The 17,249-nt window shown below is 32.8% G+C and overlaps 1 protein-coding gene across 6 annotated transcripts in view; it reads left to right on the plus strand.

Annotated features, from left to right (window-relative positions):
* The window catches only part of LOC136974071 (putative polypeptide N-acetylgalactosaminyltransferase 9), a 44,959-nt gene extending 28,530 nt beyond the window's left edge, over positions 1 to 16,429 (plus strand). For all 6 annotated transcript variants that reach the window (XM_067268843.1, XM_067268847.1, XM_067268846.1 and 3 more), the window contains 9 exons: positions 1,485 to 1,651; positions 2,854 to 3,018; positions 3,665 to 3,878; positions 3,968 to 4,085; positions 4,157 to 4,342; positions 4,422 to 4,550; positions 11,893 to 12,003; positions 15,167 to 15,295; positions 15,376 to 16,429. In XM_067268843.1, the coding sequence (XP_067124944.1) occupies positions 1,485 to 1,651; positions 2,854 to 3,018; positions 3,665 to 3,878; positions 3,968 to 4,085; positions 4,157 to 4,342; positions 4,422 to 4,550; positions 11,893 to 12,003; positions 15,167 to 15,295; positions 15,376 to 15,522 (1,366 nt within the window). In that variant the 3' untranslated portion in view covers positions 15,523 to 16,429. The remainder of the gene's footprint in view (positions 1 to 1,484; positions 1,652 to 2,853; positions 3,019 to 3,664; positions 3,879 to 3,967; positions 4,086 to 4,156; positions 4,343 to 4,421; positions 4,551 to 11,892; positions 12,004 to 15,166; positions 15,296 to 15,375) is intronic.
* The last annotated feature ends 820 nt before the right edge of the window (positions 16,430 to 17,249 follow it).

The following is a 17,249-nucleotide window of genomic DNA, read 5'->3' on the forward strand; positions in this document are numbered from 1 at the left end:
CTTAAATATAGACTTTTATGTATGATTCGCTACGTGGAATCATCTACGGGGCGACACTTACCCTTTAGAATGATTTTTAAAAATTTTTAATGCTTGTCTGGTTAAAATATATATATAAATTTTTCTCTCGTTCTTCGCCATAACGCTGCCTAAATAATAGAATAAAACGTTTCTGCCGGAAAATAACCTTGATTAAATTTTGCACGATGCTCGTCTACATACAGGATGCGTTAAAATGGTTTCAGGTAACTGCTACTAGATTGTTGGAAGGATCATTTATTTTTTAAGCATTCTTAATGTGGACCAAAGTAATTTTATGAAATCTTATCCAAACTATTAACTGTTTTTGGCGCCAAAAACCTTTGAAAGACATGAAACGTTTTAAAATATTGGAAAACCATTAGGCTGAAAACATCGCCGTGATAACAGCTTCAACTTTTTTTTTTCCTTTCTTTCTTTCTCCTCTTCTCTTCCTCCTCCCTCTTCCTCCTCCCTCTATTCACTCCAGCAAAAGTTTATCGCATTCTGGGTCAATTCAACTTTGAACCAGGCGGTTAACTCGCATCTAGGGGTTAGCCAGATGAGGTCATTCTGTCCGGCACACGTCACGCGCATTAATCAAAATTGCTTGCCACTCCCATGCAAAATAGTATAAAAGCTATCGTTGCCGGAGCCTCGAAGTAACCAGAAATATGTATAACACATTAATTCGTTGGATAGGAAGTTGTAATAAACATGGATATATTATTTTTTGGTACCTTCCCCCTGTTTTCGTAAAGTTAGAGGTGGAACTAATGGCTGCAATCTCTCTCCCTCCACTGAAGCTTTTTTACTAGACGCTTCATTTAAGTTAACAATGCGAAAATTATAAATTGGTTTTCTTCCACTGTATGTTTTCGATGGGTTATTCAACTTGGGATATACATTTTTGAACGTGTAGAATATTTTTCCGGTTCGGTTCTTTCGCACCTAATTTAGTTCCAGATCCCCACTGCGTTTTCGCTTCCTACATTTTTCAAAGTAAGCAATTTTTCGAGACGTTTTCTGAAGCGTTAAACATAAAAAAAAGGTGCCTCCTTCCAAAAAATCTAATCTGTGAATTCAAATAAACCGTATTTCTATCATTTTTTCGAGTTTAAATGACTGTTATGATATTAGAAAGGGAAGAACAGATGTTTAATCTAGATCCAATCGTTGGCCATTTCTAAAGGGAATTGCAGGGGGGGTGTATAATATGACTCATGCTACTGTTTTACTCGGCATTGGTTTGACAATCTGCAGTTTCCCATTGAACTGTTAGGCTTATACCCCAATGCTAAATCAATAACGAGATGGAAATGTTTTCAGGAAGGAATTGATAATGTTCCTTTCTTGTACGCAGTTTTCTCTCGTACACGTGTTAGTTGAGGGTGTGCACAACAGATGGCAGCACTATTTAGGGGTTGTGTCTCGGCGGTAATGAGTTTTCGTTCTTTGTTTTACAGGTGCAGGAACGAGAAATATCAAAAAAAACTTCCAGCCACGAGTGTTATAATATGCTTCCATAATGAAGCGTGGAGTGTACTCCTGCGTACTGTATACAGCGTTCTGGACAGATCTCCCGACGAGTATGTGAAAGAAGTGATACTCGTGGACGACTTCTCCGATCTTCGTAAGTATTTTCTAACAGGAAAAAAAAAAAGCCGGTCAAAAACTCGCGCATGATTAACAAATTAATATATTTTTGTTGCCCGGAGCTAATTAAATGATACTAAAATTGCTAATTAGTAGTGTCACCAAGGATTTGGGGAAGAAAAAAAACAAAGTTGTGAAACAATAAACAACCGGATGTAACACAGACTGTTTTATTTAGCGAATTAATTAGTCCTTGGTTGCGTAAAAAGATTACAATAATAACCCAAAAAAGGATAGAAAAATGTATTAGAGAAAATATCCTAAAAATAGTAAAAAATTCGAAGAAAAAGGACCCGTTTTTGCACTTTTTTCGAAGAAGAATCAATAGCAGAAAAGAGGATTTTCACTATGGCTCATTACCTTAAGTGATCCACTGATGCATTTGACTCAATGAAATATAGCGGGCCGCGTCGACAGCCAATCAATGAAGTGGAATGGGTATAGGAAGCGTGACGTCACGGCCTCGTATTAATTAAACCGATTGTTGCTTCGGATGCGATGATGAATGACCTGTCTTCATTTTATTCTCCTGCCCTCCCTCTCCCGATATATTCTTAGAAATAACGATAATGAGACAAAATGGTGGCTTACAGAATGAATATATATATATATTTTTTTACTGGATCTTATCTTTTGGGTATTTTCATCGTACTCTAGCTTAATTATCGGTTGGTTTTCTTCACAACTTTATTAAACTGGAAAGTTTTGCCTTCGAAATTTTAGCCTGGGGTCTTTGGAATTTCTTTTTTCCCCCTTCTTTTTTTTTCTTCTTCTTCATCCTCCTCTCCCTTTAATTATTATCCCTGAGCTGGTTTAATGCAGAAATCTCCAGTATTGATCTTGAAGTTCTTGAACATAAAAATAGAAGTGGATAGAAAGAAATGCTTGAAAAGTTTTCATCTCGGTGGCCTCTGCTGAGTTTTTTAACCACTGTAAATAACAAGATACTCCTAGTTGTTTTTTTTTTTTTCTTCTAGTGCTTTCATATCTCTAATCCCATACTGGAAAAGTTGATGGCTTGTCAAGTTCATCGATTTCTCACCAATTTTTTTATTTTTGCCCCTCCTGTTCCTTCTCTTTGCTAAATTATTACACCCCGCATCAATTTTAAACTTCTTAAAACTGATAAGTTCGTACGTCTTTATGCAAAGTTTTTCATACCGAAATATCCTTTTCCAGCTCATTTAGGTAAGCAACTGGAAGAATTCGTCAATCAGACCAAAAAGGTTCGGCTGGTCCGTGCCAAACGCAGGGAAGGTCTCATCCGCGCTCGTCTGTTGGGTGCGTCTGCTGCCACTGCACCTATCCTCACTTATCTAGACTCACATTGTGAATGTACAGAAGGTAAGTATCTCTGTGCCTTCCTTAAAATATATTAAAGTAAATTCCGGTTCTCTCCGTCGATGCTCCGTCTTTGTTAGTTTTTAAGTTATCGTTCGTTTGATAGTAACGTTCTTCGAACATTCTGAATGCCTAGTTATGTAAGCTAATGATCACTGCATCTGCTATTCATTCTCGTTGCTCGAAAGGAGAACCGGTTGAAGCTCGTATCTCTGTACGCATTTGTCCGAGAGATCTGGGAAATGATTGATGTTGAAAGAATGCAACTCTAATAACTATTTGCCTCAATCAGATGTTTCCCCGAGGCTATCCGTAGTAAATAGATTAGAGCGGACTTGAAAGAGAGTTGTTGGTAGTGAATTGGCATTTCTTTATTTTTATCATTATCTGGCCTTCTCTACTTTAATTACATACAACTTTTATTGATTTTCTTTCTCTTTAAAAATCAGGTTATAGCTGCAATGTCTGAAGTAGCATGTGCAGTTGAACTAAATATGCATCGGTTGGTAGTAACTGTACATGCTTTAAATCGTATGCTATTAAATATAGAATATTTTTAATATATATTTAAAAAATGTGATTAGAAAGCTATTAATATATGATAAAGAAAGGCATAAACGAATAAAATTTAAATTTTTTTGTAAAACAGGATGGTTAGAACCACTCTTAGATCGTATTGCACGAAACTCCTCGACTGTGGTGTGCCCAGTTATTGATGTAATTAATGACGACACATTCGAGTACCATTTTAGAGATTCCTCAGGGTTGAATGTCGGAGGATTTGATTGGAATCTTCAGTTTAACTGGCACGCCGTTCCAGATAGGGAGAAGAGGAGGAGAAAACACATGTGGGACCCTGTCTGGTGAGGAATCTTTTTAATAGTAATTGCTAATCAGTTTAACTGAAATTAAGATTACTTATAAAATTATTAATTAAATTCTAAATATACAGGTCTCCCACGATGGCCGGTGGCTTATTTGCAATAGACAAACAATTTTTTGAGAAATTAGGTACTTACGACAGCGGGTTTGACATTTGGGGAGGGGAAAACTTAGAATTATCCTTTAAGGTAAGAAATTCTTCCCAGTTTTATACAATTAACTAATAAAATATGTATGTAAATTGCCTGATTCGTTTCAGACTTGGATGTGTGGAGGTACTTTAGAAATCGTTCCCTGCTCTCATGTGGGGCACATCTTCCGTAAACGTAGTCCTTATAAATGGAGGTCGGGAGTCAATGTGCTTAAAAGAAATTCTGTACGACTAGCGGCTGTGTGGTTAGACGATTACTCTAAATATTATTATCAGCGCATTGGCTACGACTTGGTAAAAAGTTATATCTAATCAATTTTATATTTAAGATAAACAAAATAGTTTGATTTAATATACATAAGTGACATTTCAGGGTGACTATGGTGATATTAGCAAGCGGTCGGAGTTACGTAAAAAGTTAAAATGCAAAACTTTTGACTGGTATTTAAAAAATGTGTATCCTGAATTATTTATCCCAGGAGAAGCAGTTGCTTCGGGAGAGGTATGAATGATTAATAACTGATAAATTTAAATGCAAAAATTTTAAAGACAATATTTACTTATCTTACAAGCCATGCTGTTAAATTTAGCAACCTTGTTTTCTTGTACCAATTTCAGTAATCCAACCTCAGAAGTCTGTTACAAAATTGTGCAAAATATTGCATAATTAATTTCATCTATAGCCAATTTTTTACAAAATTAAATGTTGTTAATGTTCATATTCATAACCAAGGTTCAAGAATTAGTTAGAAGTTAGCCAATTACAATTCACTTTTCTTTTAGTACTTGAACATATGTCATGCTTTTGATAAATGTGAAGAATGTCAATATCTGGATTTATCTGCCAAGGGTGTTGACTCCTGGGCAGAGTTTATATGAAAAATTGGGTATTAGATAGGTGAAAAAATGTCACATGGTCAGCCCTTTAGGAGCTAACTACTAGTGACACTGGTGGTTTGCATCCACTAGGCACTGGTGGACTCGATCAATAAAAAATTTTTTTAAGAATTGTTAAAATTTGGAATATAGTTGTGAAAGACTATAAAATCAAAATAAAATTATGTTAAATTTGTTTTAAAATTTTAAGTTGAAATAAGAATAACTTTATAAAAAGCAATTTTAAATGTCATTCTTACGACATACCATTTTCATGACTGGCAATATTGTGTAATAATTAAAAAAATTCAAAGAATTGATAAGGTGCCTCTCAAATAATTAACAACATTTGTTTTAAAATTAAAAAATTATTGGTTATATTATATTAACTAGATAAAAAAAACAATGTTCTTAATCATGTTTTTAAATTGGCAGAAAAAATTTTACCATCCCAAAAAATTATCAACTGTTTGTTAAAAATACCAGGAAAATATGTGCAAATCAGTTTGCATTTTTATATTTATATCACTCTTGTGTAATGTATGAAAATATTTGACATTTGAAGCATTGGAAAGTTTTTTTTGTTAGTATTGGTAAAAAATGTCATATAAGTGACCTATGAAAAAGGCAAAATTAATGCCTGGATAATTGAAGGCATTTCCAAAACTATAATAGCTCAAAAATTAAATAGAGCTAAGTTGACAACAAGCAAATTTTTGTGATTTTTCTTGCTGAACTTCAAAAGGAAGCTCAGCAGGAAAATCATATTCTGGATGAAAAACAAAAGTGACTCTTAACAGCAAAGGCATGCAAATTTCAATTGGCAACAAAAAGCCAATGTTCCATAAGGCAAATAATAGAACATGTACAAGGTTGTGTTTCAAAATCAACTGTTTGTCATACTTTGTTGCAATCTGGAAAAGTTAAATTCAAAAGAATGAAGAGAAGACCATGTCTTAAACCATACCACAAAAAGGTTAGGCTCATCTGGATCAAAAATCATGTACAGTACCTGGGGTAAACAATAGGCTAAAAGTTATTTTAGTAACAAAAAGAAGTTTAATTAGATGGGCGAGATGGTTTTAAATTTTACTGGAATGATCTACAGAGGGAAGAACATTACTGCAGCAAAAAGATGCAAGGTGGAGGATTGAGATGACTGGATTAATGGGCAAAGCCTTTATCAGAAATAAATAGCAGGATGTACTCAGTTGATTATCAAAATAATAATGGCACTGCCATCAAATTTGTGCTAGGAATTACATCTTTTAACAGGATAATGACTCAGTTCATGTTTCTCAGTCATCCGGTGGTTTGCCAGAAAAACATTCAACTTTTGGATTGGCCTGCATTAAGTCCCAATATAAATCTGTTGGAAAATATGTACCATCTTGTGATGATCCCCCACACAAGAATGGCCTGTAATTTTCTAATATTAGACTTGAAGGCTACAATTTGTGATGTTTGGAACATAATTCCTAAAAGAATTCTTAAAAATTTAATTAAATCTATGAAAAATCAGATGTTTAAACTACTTAATTTAAGTGGCAAATTTCTTGGTTACTAATGCTTACTTTTTTTTAATGTGCAATTCACTTGAGTTGATAGTTTTTTTAGGACATTTCTTTATGCCAATTTTTAAAAAATGTATGGAAGCATATGACTTTGCAGCATTTAATTCATGTAATAAACATGATTAAAGACATAGTTACTTCAATTAGACAAAATAAGTTTTTTTTTTTTTTAATTTTAAATCAACATGTTTAATTTATGTATTTTGCCATGTATAATGCACACCCACATTTTTGACCCAAACTTTCAGGGAAAAATCTTTTATTTTAATTTTTTAATTCAAATGTTTATTTGTTTATATTTACATACTTTGTTTTTTGTATTATAAAGAAATTTTAGCATTTATTTTTTAAAATATCATGGTGCAAGAAATTTTTCATAACAAATAATTACAAAACAAGAACAGATACAAGAGACCAAGAAATTTTATGTATTGGTATCAAATTTATGATAATTTACACATCATAGAAGGCCAAAAAATTTTTTATCACTGTCATTATAGATTTCTAGAGTTACTTATTTTAACTTGTAAGCATAAACAAGAATTAAAAATATTTATATATATATAGATATATAGAATTAGTACTATCCATGTATGTATAATTCACATCCTTCTTTTCCTTCATAAATTTGGCCAAAAACTGCAAATTTGTGCATTATACATAGTAAAATATGGTACTTGGACATTACCATATTTTCTATAAAAATTAATGAAATCTATATAACAAAGTATCTCATGAAAAAATTGCCAAAAACATTTTATCCCTATTTAGGAACTGTTCCAAACAATTCTAGAACATTGTTCATTTGAAATTTGGAACTTACAAAAGACAAAATTTCATATAATAATGCTAAATCCAGATATGTTTTTTATTTCGAATAACTTCTAGCTATTTAACTCAATTCTACATTTCAAATAAAAAGAATTATAAAGTGATATTATGATAAAGTGGCACTTTAAACCAAAATCGTTCATAAAAATCATTAAAATAGGAATACTTTTGCCTTTAATATGAAGTGTTTTGGTTTTGAGACTATAACCGACAAATACACACTAATGATGTCCTGTGTTCATTTGTTTTACTATGCTTACATAAATACAGATGTTAATTGTATCTGTATTTAAGTAAACTCATGTATTTTAACCTATTATGAATTGCTGTAAATTTAAATAATTTTCCATTCTAAACTGTTTTTAATTTTTTTGTTTAAATCTGCTCTAATTCAAACAAGCTTCATATATTAAAGGCAAAAGTACTTGAGTTTTGTAGTCAGTTGTGGGTTCATGTCTTGCCTAAGGGCTAGCTGCGTGGATTTTTTCAGGTTTTCTTCATATTTGTAACATCTAAAAGCCAGTTTTCCATACAAAATCCTCCCAGATTTCCATGGCAGATCACTTATGCATCATATTGCCATATACAAACAAACTTGGGTTTTAACTATTTTATGAACTTTTTTGACGTTAAATGTCACTTTACTGTAATTTTTTTCTAATTAACATTCTTACTGTTTGATAAAAGGATTATTTGTTTAGAACTATTATTTAACTTAGTCTGAGAAAAGCAACCAGTTTAATAAGAATTTCACAACAGTAAGAATTTGTTTCCTAAAATTTATTTGAATTTCTGAATTTTTATTTAATTATTTGCATTATGCTATACTTAAATCATTATTAAATGAGCTATACTTTAAATCAGTGACGTGCCATCTATGGAAGCTGTGAAAGTGCCACTTCCCTTGTATTTTCTAAAGTATAAATACATATTGTGTGATTATTTTCATATTTTAAAATACTTTGAATTACTTAAAATTAATATTTTATTATAACCACATTATTTATTTTATTACAAATTTTTATACATGTGAAAAACAATGATAAGATTCGAATATAAAGTTGTATATGCATATTTTCAATGGAAGTACCATATTGTCGAATACGGTACAGCTTCCACGGCGAAAATATTTGATTGGTGTAAAGCAGCCAGATTATACACATTCATGTATGTGCTTTACAGAGCACTAATCCTATGTGGTTTAGCTGATGAATGCTACATATCAAAATATTGTATAACGTTTCCATTGTTCTATCTCTTAGCCGCTCGTAGGGAGCTATTTGACTAAGTGCATTGTTTCAAGATATTTTATGTTATTTTTGTGTATGTTTCTTTACAAAGCTATATTTAATTATAATTATATTGACAGATTTTCAGACAAAATCTAGAATTTTTGTCACTTAGATGTTAATAATTTTAAATATGAAAAAAATTTTCCATAACAAGTTTTAATTCTTTAAATTAAGTAAATTTTATGGAGAATTTTTTGATTTATCTGAATTACTAGTGAATTGCAATATTTATATTCACATCCAGACTATATTGGCAAGTCACTCTTAGACATAAAACATATTATAATTAATGACAATCTGAATAAAGACATACTAAAAGAATTATATGATTTAATATCATTAATTTTTATGGTACCATCTGTGAGTGAGTGCAGTTTTTCAACCAGGAAGCGAATTGATACATTTGTAAGCAACACTCAGTCAGAGGAAAGGTTGTTGTCACTAGCATTGCTTTCAATAGAAAAAGAGCTTTTAAGTACTTTGATAGAATGAACAACAAGTGATTTTTATGATAAAGTCATTAACGACTTTGCGGAAAAAAATTGCCGAATAGAGTTAGTTTATAAAAAATAATAAAAACAAGTTCTTATATCTTTGTTTCATGTCAAATATCTATTTTAGAATTAAAATAAATAAACTGTTTATTTTTGTCATTTCCAGTATTTGTTTAAAATTTTTATGGAAACACAGCTTCCCTATCATCAAATGTCATGGCATGCCACTGTTTTAAATAAAAAAGCAAATTCTGCATACCTCTTAATTTTCCACTTTCATGCAGTTATCATCATAGTACAAATTTTAAAATTGTTTATTTGCATTTTGTAAACCCTTTGTTCTTTTGCAGTGAGTTTTTCTTTTTCTCTTGCAAGGCTTTTACTTCTTAATTTGCTGTTTTAACTTAGAAAAATTGTTGGAAGATAAAAGATACAATTCAACATCAAAAATGTTTTGAGATTTTCACACCCTTTTCAAAATAAAGAATGTAGGCAACAGTTTTTGTGGTTTTATCAAATATTTTTTATTTTTCTTGAATTATTTTTGACTTATTTTTCCTCTTCCAAGTCTTTTTGTAATGAAAATATTTACAAAAACCATTCTTCTTTATAGCACACCCTTTTATAAACAGTCCAATATTTGAATAAAAACATGCACATTCATTATGAAGTGTAACTTTTTCATAACTTAATGTGAAATGATGACTAACCTTATGAACAGCATAACATATTGGCAACAAATTTTTAAGACAAAGTGGCATCGAGGACCCCCTATTTAGCAGTGTGGTGAATTCCAGAATAAACATTAATGAACTCCCAACATACAGTTTGACCAATAGCTGTTTGGTATTTCAGCTGTTTATCTTGTTAATCAGTCTCTGACTTGATTTTTGCATGCCATCCATTAGCATAATATGGTCCTGTGTAATAAGCTCAAAATTGTTAATTGGTTGGAGTTGGGATTTCGAGGGATTCCACTCCTTGCAAAATTGATGCCCAACGCGGTTGGCTCTGCTTGCATTTGATGTGCATAGAGAGCAGTGGCCAAATCAAACCAAAACTCATATTCTTTGTTTGGATAGTGCTTCTGGCTATAAGGGTTATAATTGCTCTCAATGCATTTAGTTATATAAGTGTCCTGGTTTATGGCTCTAATGAGCTTTAAAAACACTATGTTTTACATAGTTTTGTTTCATAACCTCTCATGTCTTTGGCCAATAAGTTGAAAATGAGCCCAACTTTGACATGCTGTTTGCCAAATGTGTTTTATATTTATAAATTTAGATAAGAGATGGTGCCTAATGTTTATTTGTAGTAGCAAATTACTTAGTATTAATTATTAAAATTAGCAGATTTATAGCCCAAGTATTTAAGGCAATCATTTAGCTATGTTTGTCTCTAATCAATTTTTGGATTTTTCAAACCTGGCTTTTCTATTGCTAGTCTGTCCCAGATCTTAGAAACCATCTCCACTTTAAACTAGCAATTGCAAAATGTAACAATTGTTTCTTTCATGGATGAAACTCAAAAAGTCTTTACTTTTCACTACTTTTTTGTTTCTCCTGTCATTGTGATAATTTTGAGAAAAATAATTATATATTTAATAACATTCAAAAGCAGATGACTTCCTGATTCTACGTTACATTCATTTTATGCTTGCAAATGCATCACAAATCCAAGCGTGCATTGAAATTTGTGTAAAATCAATTTTAAATGAACAAATCTTAGTCAAAGCAACCCTGCAACCATCAGCCATCAACCATAGGATTATAAAGGGATTTCCAAATTTTACAATAGCATGGCTTGTAAGATACATTTGAAACTAGTCAAGATATTATATGTAGTACCTCACTTTAAATTATTTTTGAATATGTAAACACCTAGAGAACTTGAACTCTTCAGATTAAAAATTTCTAAATAAATGAATCTGATATCAAATCTTAAATATCTTTGATGTAATTTATTATGCTAATTTACATTTTTAAGTTTTCTAAAATTGGATTCAAGAAAACAGGATGTCAATTGTTGAATATCCTTTTTAAAGGTCTGACATATCCTGTTTTCTTGAATCCAATTTTAGAGAATGTATTGTATACAATATAATGTATACATCACATGAAATATACAGATGTATTTCAACACAAATTGACTTTTTGACATATTTATAATCAAATTATTTAGCGTAAAGTAATAAATCTAAAGAATTGAATATGATGATGTATTTTATTGTTGTGAGGGTCTACATAATCAAATTTCAATATAAATTTTTAGCATTTTTTACTATATTCTGTGAATATTTCTCACTTTGTGCTTGAATTTTTCATGTTTTCTTCAATTAAAATGACTAAAATCACTAATAAATCCAAAATTTATGATTTGCTGCATGCATGCCTTTTGCAGTTTGATTATTCCATCTAGAAACTTTGCATTTTCTTAATGTTTTTCCCCCCTCGTAAATTTTCACTTTAAATTTGAGAAATAAATTTAATGCATGTTAATTTATTACAATTATCATTTCAGCAAATTGATCAATTAAAATGGTAAATTTAAAAAATGACTTTACAGATTCCTGTAATGTGGTAAAGTGCTATTACATATTTGCTTTTATATGATTTTGTATGTTACGAGTTAAGTGGCAAGCTAATTTTTATAATTTGAATTTGAATTATAATTTTCATATATGTATAATTATTTAGTTACATACATAAATAATTTACGTACCACCGAAGTTTCTGGGTGGAACCCTCTTCTAACTCTGCATGCTCTCTCTTGTCCAGGTTCGTAATCTCGGTATGGGTTCTGGTACCTGCCTTGACAGCCCCGCGAGACGGGACGACCTACACAAACCTGTAGGACTCTATCCGTGCCACGGGCAGGGTGGTAACCAGGTGAGTAACCGACTTAACGTTTCTCTCTTCGTCCCGTCTGTTGCTTCGTGTCTTTCTAACTCCCTAACGGTAACAAAAATCTGCACGAGGAGAAGGTGTCTAAAAAGTTTCTATGAAAAATTGCCATGTAGATAAGCAGCTTGGCGGACAAAGAAATGGCTTGGTGTATCGAAAAATCACCATTTAAACTTGGAGCGTACTACAAACTTCAGATGTGGGAGTGTGTACTAGGAAGAAAGAGACAGGTAGTCATTTTCCATTTAATTTAATCAAAATACAGAAGGATGTTACTTTGATTAGTATAAATCGTCAAATATTTATGTGCAGATTAAACAATGAAAGGTTTGTTTTAGAGTATGTACAGGTAAATGTTATATCTATATTTAATATGTTTTTTCTTATTTTATACACTAAGATTTTATTAATTTAGACCAGTGTTTCTCGACCTCTAACGAATTGTCGCCCCCTTCGATAAAACTGTTACATAGTATCGTCCCCTTCACTTCGAAAAAAATTTTGTTGGGTGCTAGCCTTGGCCCTTAAATTCATATTGCATTGAATAGACTAGTGACTAGTATAATGTTATTTGTTTAATTATTGTATGATATAACGAATAAAATATCTAATTATTCTTTAATATATTGTTTTACTATATTGCCCAAAAAATTGTATTTTGCCTCCAAAATATAATAAGTTGTTACTAATCACCCCCCAACATGGAAAATTGCCCACATGGGACGATATCGTCCCCATTGAGAAACACTGTTTTAGACATTTACGGTTAGACAGTTCAGTAAAATGTACTTATGACATTTTTTACAGTCTTATTGATATTTTACACACACATCTTTTCCTTATTATTATTAGCAAATTTATGTTTTGATATTCAAATAAAATTTTGTTTCAGTGGACAGACAACTGACATGCCTGGTTACAATATTAGTAAATGATTGCACAGGATAACCCAATGATATGATCCTGTATGTCATTGTCATGTCTGTAGATCTTTTTTCTAAGACAGTTCTGTCTGTGTCTCACAATCTATCACTTTACATGGAAACTTTTAATTTTAGAATTCTTTTAAATTTACAGATAATTGAATTGTCAAATTAATAGAAGGAATTTGACTTGAAATTTTTTCTCAATGTCAGATGTGGTAGTTGTATATACGTAATGTGAATGCATGTCTCTTTAGTCTACCGGATTTATTTATTTGTATTAAAGAGACATGCATTCACATTGAAATTTTTTATTGGCATCTACCAGATGTGATATATTGAAACTTTTACTGTAGATATGGAATAAATCTATTATATATAAATAATAGATGTGTTGTAGATTTTACTGTAATTCATGCTATTTATAAATTATATTTTGTACAAATTACTTTTTCTTCCTTTCTCTCTCCTCCCTGTGCTCACTGAGAGCTGCTTTTCAGCTGCTTATCACAGGTTTGATTAAGTTCACAATGATACTGCCAAATGTCAAACCGTCCCAAAAAATTGAGGATTTGATCCAGGTCCAGATTTGGGTTTTTAACTCAGAGCAGTGTCTTTACATCATGTACCACACTGCTGTTGAGTACAGATTACAAACACTAGACAAATATAGTCTATTTATTTGACAATTTTATTTCATTGAGTTACAGTTGAACAGTTACAGTTTAGAGAATTTGAAAATTAAAACATCATTAAAAATTTTTAAAACATTAAATCAGGGGTCTCAAATTCAAATGCATCAAAGAATCTGTCAAATAGATGTATATCGGACACAGACCATATTCAATATTATTCGGCAATTAAAAACATGCTGCATTTAAAGGTCTCTAACAAAGGCCCTTTTGTAGCCAGGCCTTTATGACTTACATAAACAGTTAGACATTTGAATTTTTTCTGCTTTATTGCCCAGAAGATGTTAGAAACATTGATATTTAGATAAGAAATCAAGGCCGCGGGCCAGATATGAAGCCTTAACTGGCCATATCCAGCCAATGGGCCATCAATTTGTGACCCCTGCATTAAATGATCTCTTTCTAAACTTAATTAACATCATTATTAACTTCTAGTCACCATTACCCATACAAAGGGGTAAGGGTATAATGGTAATGGCTGTAGTCCATAAGGGATCAAAAATATAAGTAATTTTGTCTTTTTACATATCACTTGACAAAGCAAACATATTGTTATTGATCGAAAAGGCCAGGACCAATTTGCTTTGCTACCGTTATTCCAATATTCTGAAAAGAACCCAAAGAAACATCTCATAAGCTACATGAAGCTTGGGGCAAAAATATGGAACCATATTGTAAATGAGAGTAGACATAGAATAGATAATGAAGCACATAGAAGACTGTATCACATGTATTCTTTCTTCAAAGAAAGTTTCACAAAAGAAAAATACAGCAATGTCTGGCAAACTTAAACTTTCATTCTGTCACATTACATAATGTTAACATGGCAGTTGTCAAAACCCAACATACGCTGACCGCAGATAGTCTGCAAAGTCCCCACCCAAACTTGAATCTGGATCTTTAGAGCAATAGATCAATGCCTTTAAGCCTCGACCATCTCTTTTATTTAACATACATTTACAACTACACATAGGGACAGGATAATGCATAATATAATTTAGACAAATGCAGATGTTTTTGGTGATATATTTTATCATTTTCACCATGCGGAACACGAATTTAAGCTGTGTAACACAATGACAATATGATTCTGTATTAACAGAACTATATTGTAAGTAATATAAAATGAGATGTTTTATATGGATAAACATGAGAAACTGTTGGCGGTATTTAACACTTGGCAATGTGATTAATACACAGAGCACCTCCAACACTGGATTTCTGATCCGGTGTGCCAAAACTTCTGTTAGGAGTGCCACAAATTTTCAATGTTTGCGTGTAATGTCACCAGCCTTTTATTTCAATGTAATTTTTAATGATGCAAGAAGAAATCGCTCAATAGTATTCAGGATTCAAGCAATAGGCATTGCAAGTTAAAATCTTGTCATACCATAAACATCTGCATATATGTGTCATACCATAAACATGTTAATGAACGTGCGTTTCTCGGTATTGCTCATAAAAATTAGTTAATTATTATGTTTATTTGCATACAGAGTTAAGTGTTGATTGAATTACGTTGGTATCTTTCAGTTCTGGATGCTTAGCAAACAAGGCGAGATTAGGAGAGACGAAGCTTGTCTGGATTATGCGGGAAAAGACGTCATTCTCTACCCCTGTCACGGCTCCAAGGGTAATCAGCTGTGGATATATAATCCGGATGTAAGTGGCAAGAGGGTGGATTTTGTTCTTGGGTTTTACATAATTGAAACACCTAACCGGATCCGTTTTTCTCTGTTTAGACTCACAGAATAAGACACGGGAGCAGCGGCAAGTGTCTGGAGATGTCCACAGACAAGCAGCACCTGTTGATGAGAGAGTGTTCATCAGAAGTGAGGCAGCAGTGGAACTTTCAAAACTATGATGCTTCAAAAGCGGCCGGCAATTAACGACCGATAAACTTAGTCGCGTTGCAAATTTTACTTCCCTCCGGTCGTCCGGATAATCGGGATTCCGCTCGAAAGACGTGGAGAAAGAGAGAAACGTGCGACCGTCGACGGATCGTCAACGAAAGTGCCATTTTTGTTCTCGCAGTATTAACGGCCGTGGAACTCCGACCCGTCGAGGACCAAGGAAGATCTCTTTCAAAAAACATGCAAAAACACTTGTAAACAAGAAAAAAATTGCCTTAAGACAGTCTAAAACGAGGGATGCCAAACCCCCATCACGTGCCTTAAGTGTTTCGTCGTAACGGCGTAATGGCCGACGTAAATCGGTACTGTTGACAATTTCGAGTAGCGACGATTTATTTCCGAAACGAGGAAGCCCAACACGGGAAAGACATTCCAAAATACTTCAAAGCACGTGTGATATCGTGTGACCGTCTGTGGACGGGCGGCGACATTCCACCGAGACTGTAACGTGATGGGACAATTTTTTAATTAGGCAGGTCTACCGTAACTTAGTAAATTTAGGGGTTTCTTTTTGTTTTCTTCCTCGTAGTTACGACCAGGGAATATTTTTTGTCGTTATTATTGTTGTTATTATTATTATTATTTTCCTTTCGTATAATCTTGTGTTCAGTGCTAAATCAAATCATTTGTTGTACATTCCCGGAAGTAAAATAAGAATCGATAAATTCGTGTACAAAGTTACTGTACAGAAAAAAAAAATATATTGTAACTGCAGGGATAACATTCGAGTGTATGATTTTTGATAGAACGAATAGGTTTTTACCAAATGCCCAGTACTTTCTGCAAAATTCTGGCACCAGAAAATTCTTGGTAGGAGTCCTTCCAGTTTGTGCCTTATACAAACACTTGTTTATTCCCGAAAACAATAAATCTTCAAAATCAACAGCTTGGTTCTTTGTTGTTTTTGTCTTTTTAGAAAACACACAAATTGGAAAATCAAGTCGTGAAAGGATGGAAAGATTGGCGTGTCTTGGCCGGGCCACGCGCGGGGATCTGGAAATTTTAAAAAGTTCGAGGTCTCCTTTCGATCTTGTGTAGTGATTTTTGTCAATCTGGTCCCTGCCACTACACATTCGGGACGTGTATTTTTACTCTGCCAATGACAAATAACATTTAACACGTGAGAAAAGAAAACATATACTACTTTGTAGGAAGTTTTTAGAATAAAGTTCCGTCGCTAGATCGCAGTCAGAAAAAATCCGGGGCATCTGGCAACACCACGTGAGTGTAACAATACAATGTTTACGATGTATTTGTTCCCTTGGTTTGTGGAAAAGCAAAGAAAGTTTTATATCTCATAATTCTTTGCACTATTAATCTAGGATGCAATAAAACAAATGTTTATCTAAAATACATCCGAATATAGACTCAAAAATATACTTCGGGACTAATAATTTATGCAAGTTTTGATACCTTAACAATTAAAATGTTTAAAAAAAATTCATCTTTATTACAAACCGAAAAATTCAAGACTGAAGAATACCGAGCGCTGACAAACAGTGCACCAAACTAGAGTATCTTGCTCGACGTTCATATGGTCGAGCGGTCAATCTGGCAGCCTAGCGCTATTGGGGACCCGGCATAGTCACCGTGCACCCCTAACCCCTTAGTTGGGGACAAATTCCATCTTGGCTCCTGAGACAGTGGCGGTTAAAAACACATCCATAGTAGTCGAGATAGGATTTGGCCCCACGAGAAAGAAG

Source organism: Centruroides vittatus, unplaced genomic scaffold (assembly GCF_030686945.1).
Source record: "Centruroides vittatus isolate TY-2023 unplaced genomic scaffold, ASM3068694v2 contig_341, whole genome shotgun sequence".
Lineage (NCBI taxonomy): Eukaryota > Metazoa > Arthropoda > Arachnida > Scorpiones > Buthidae > Centruroides > Centruroides vittatus.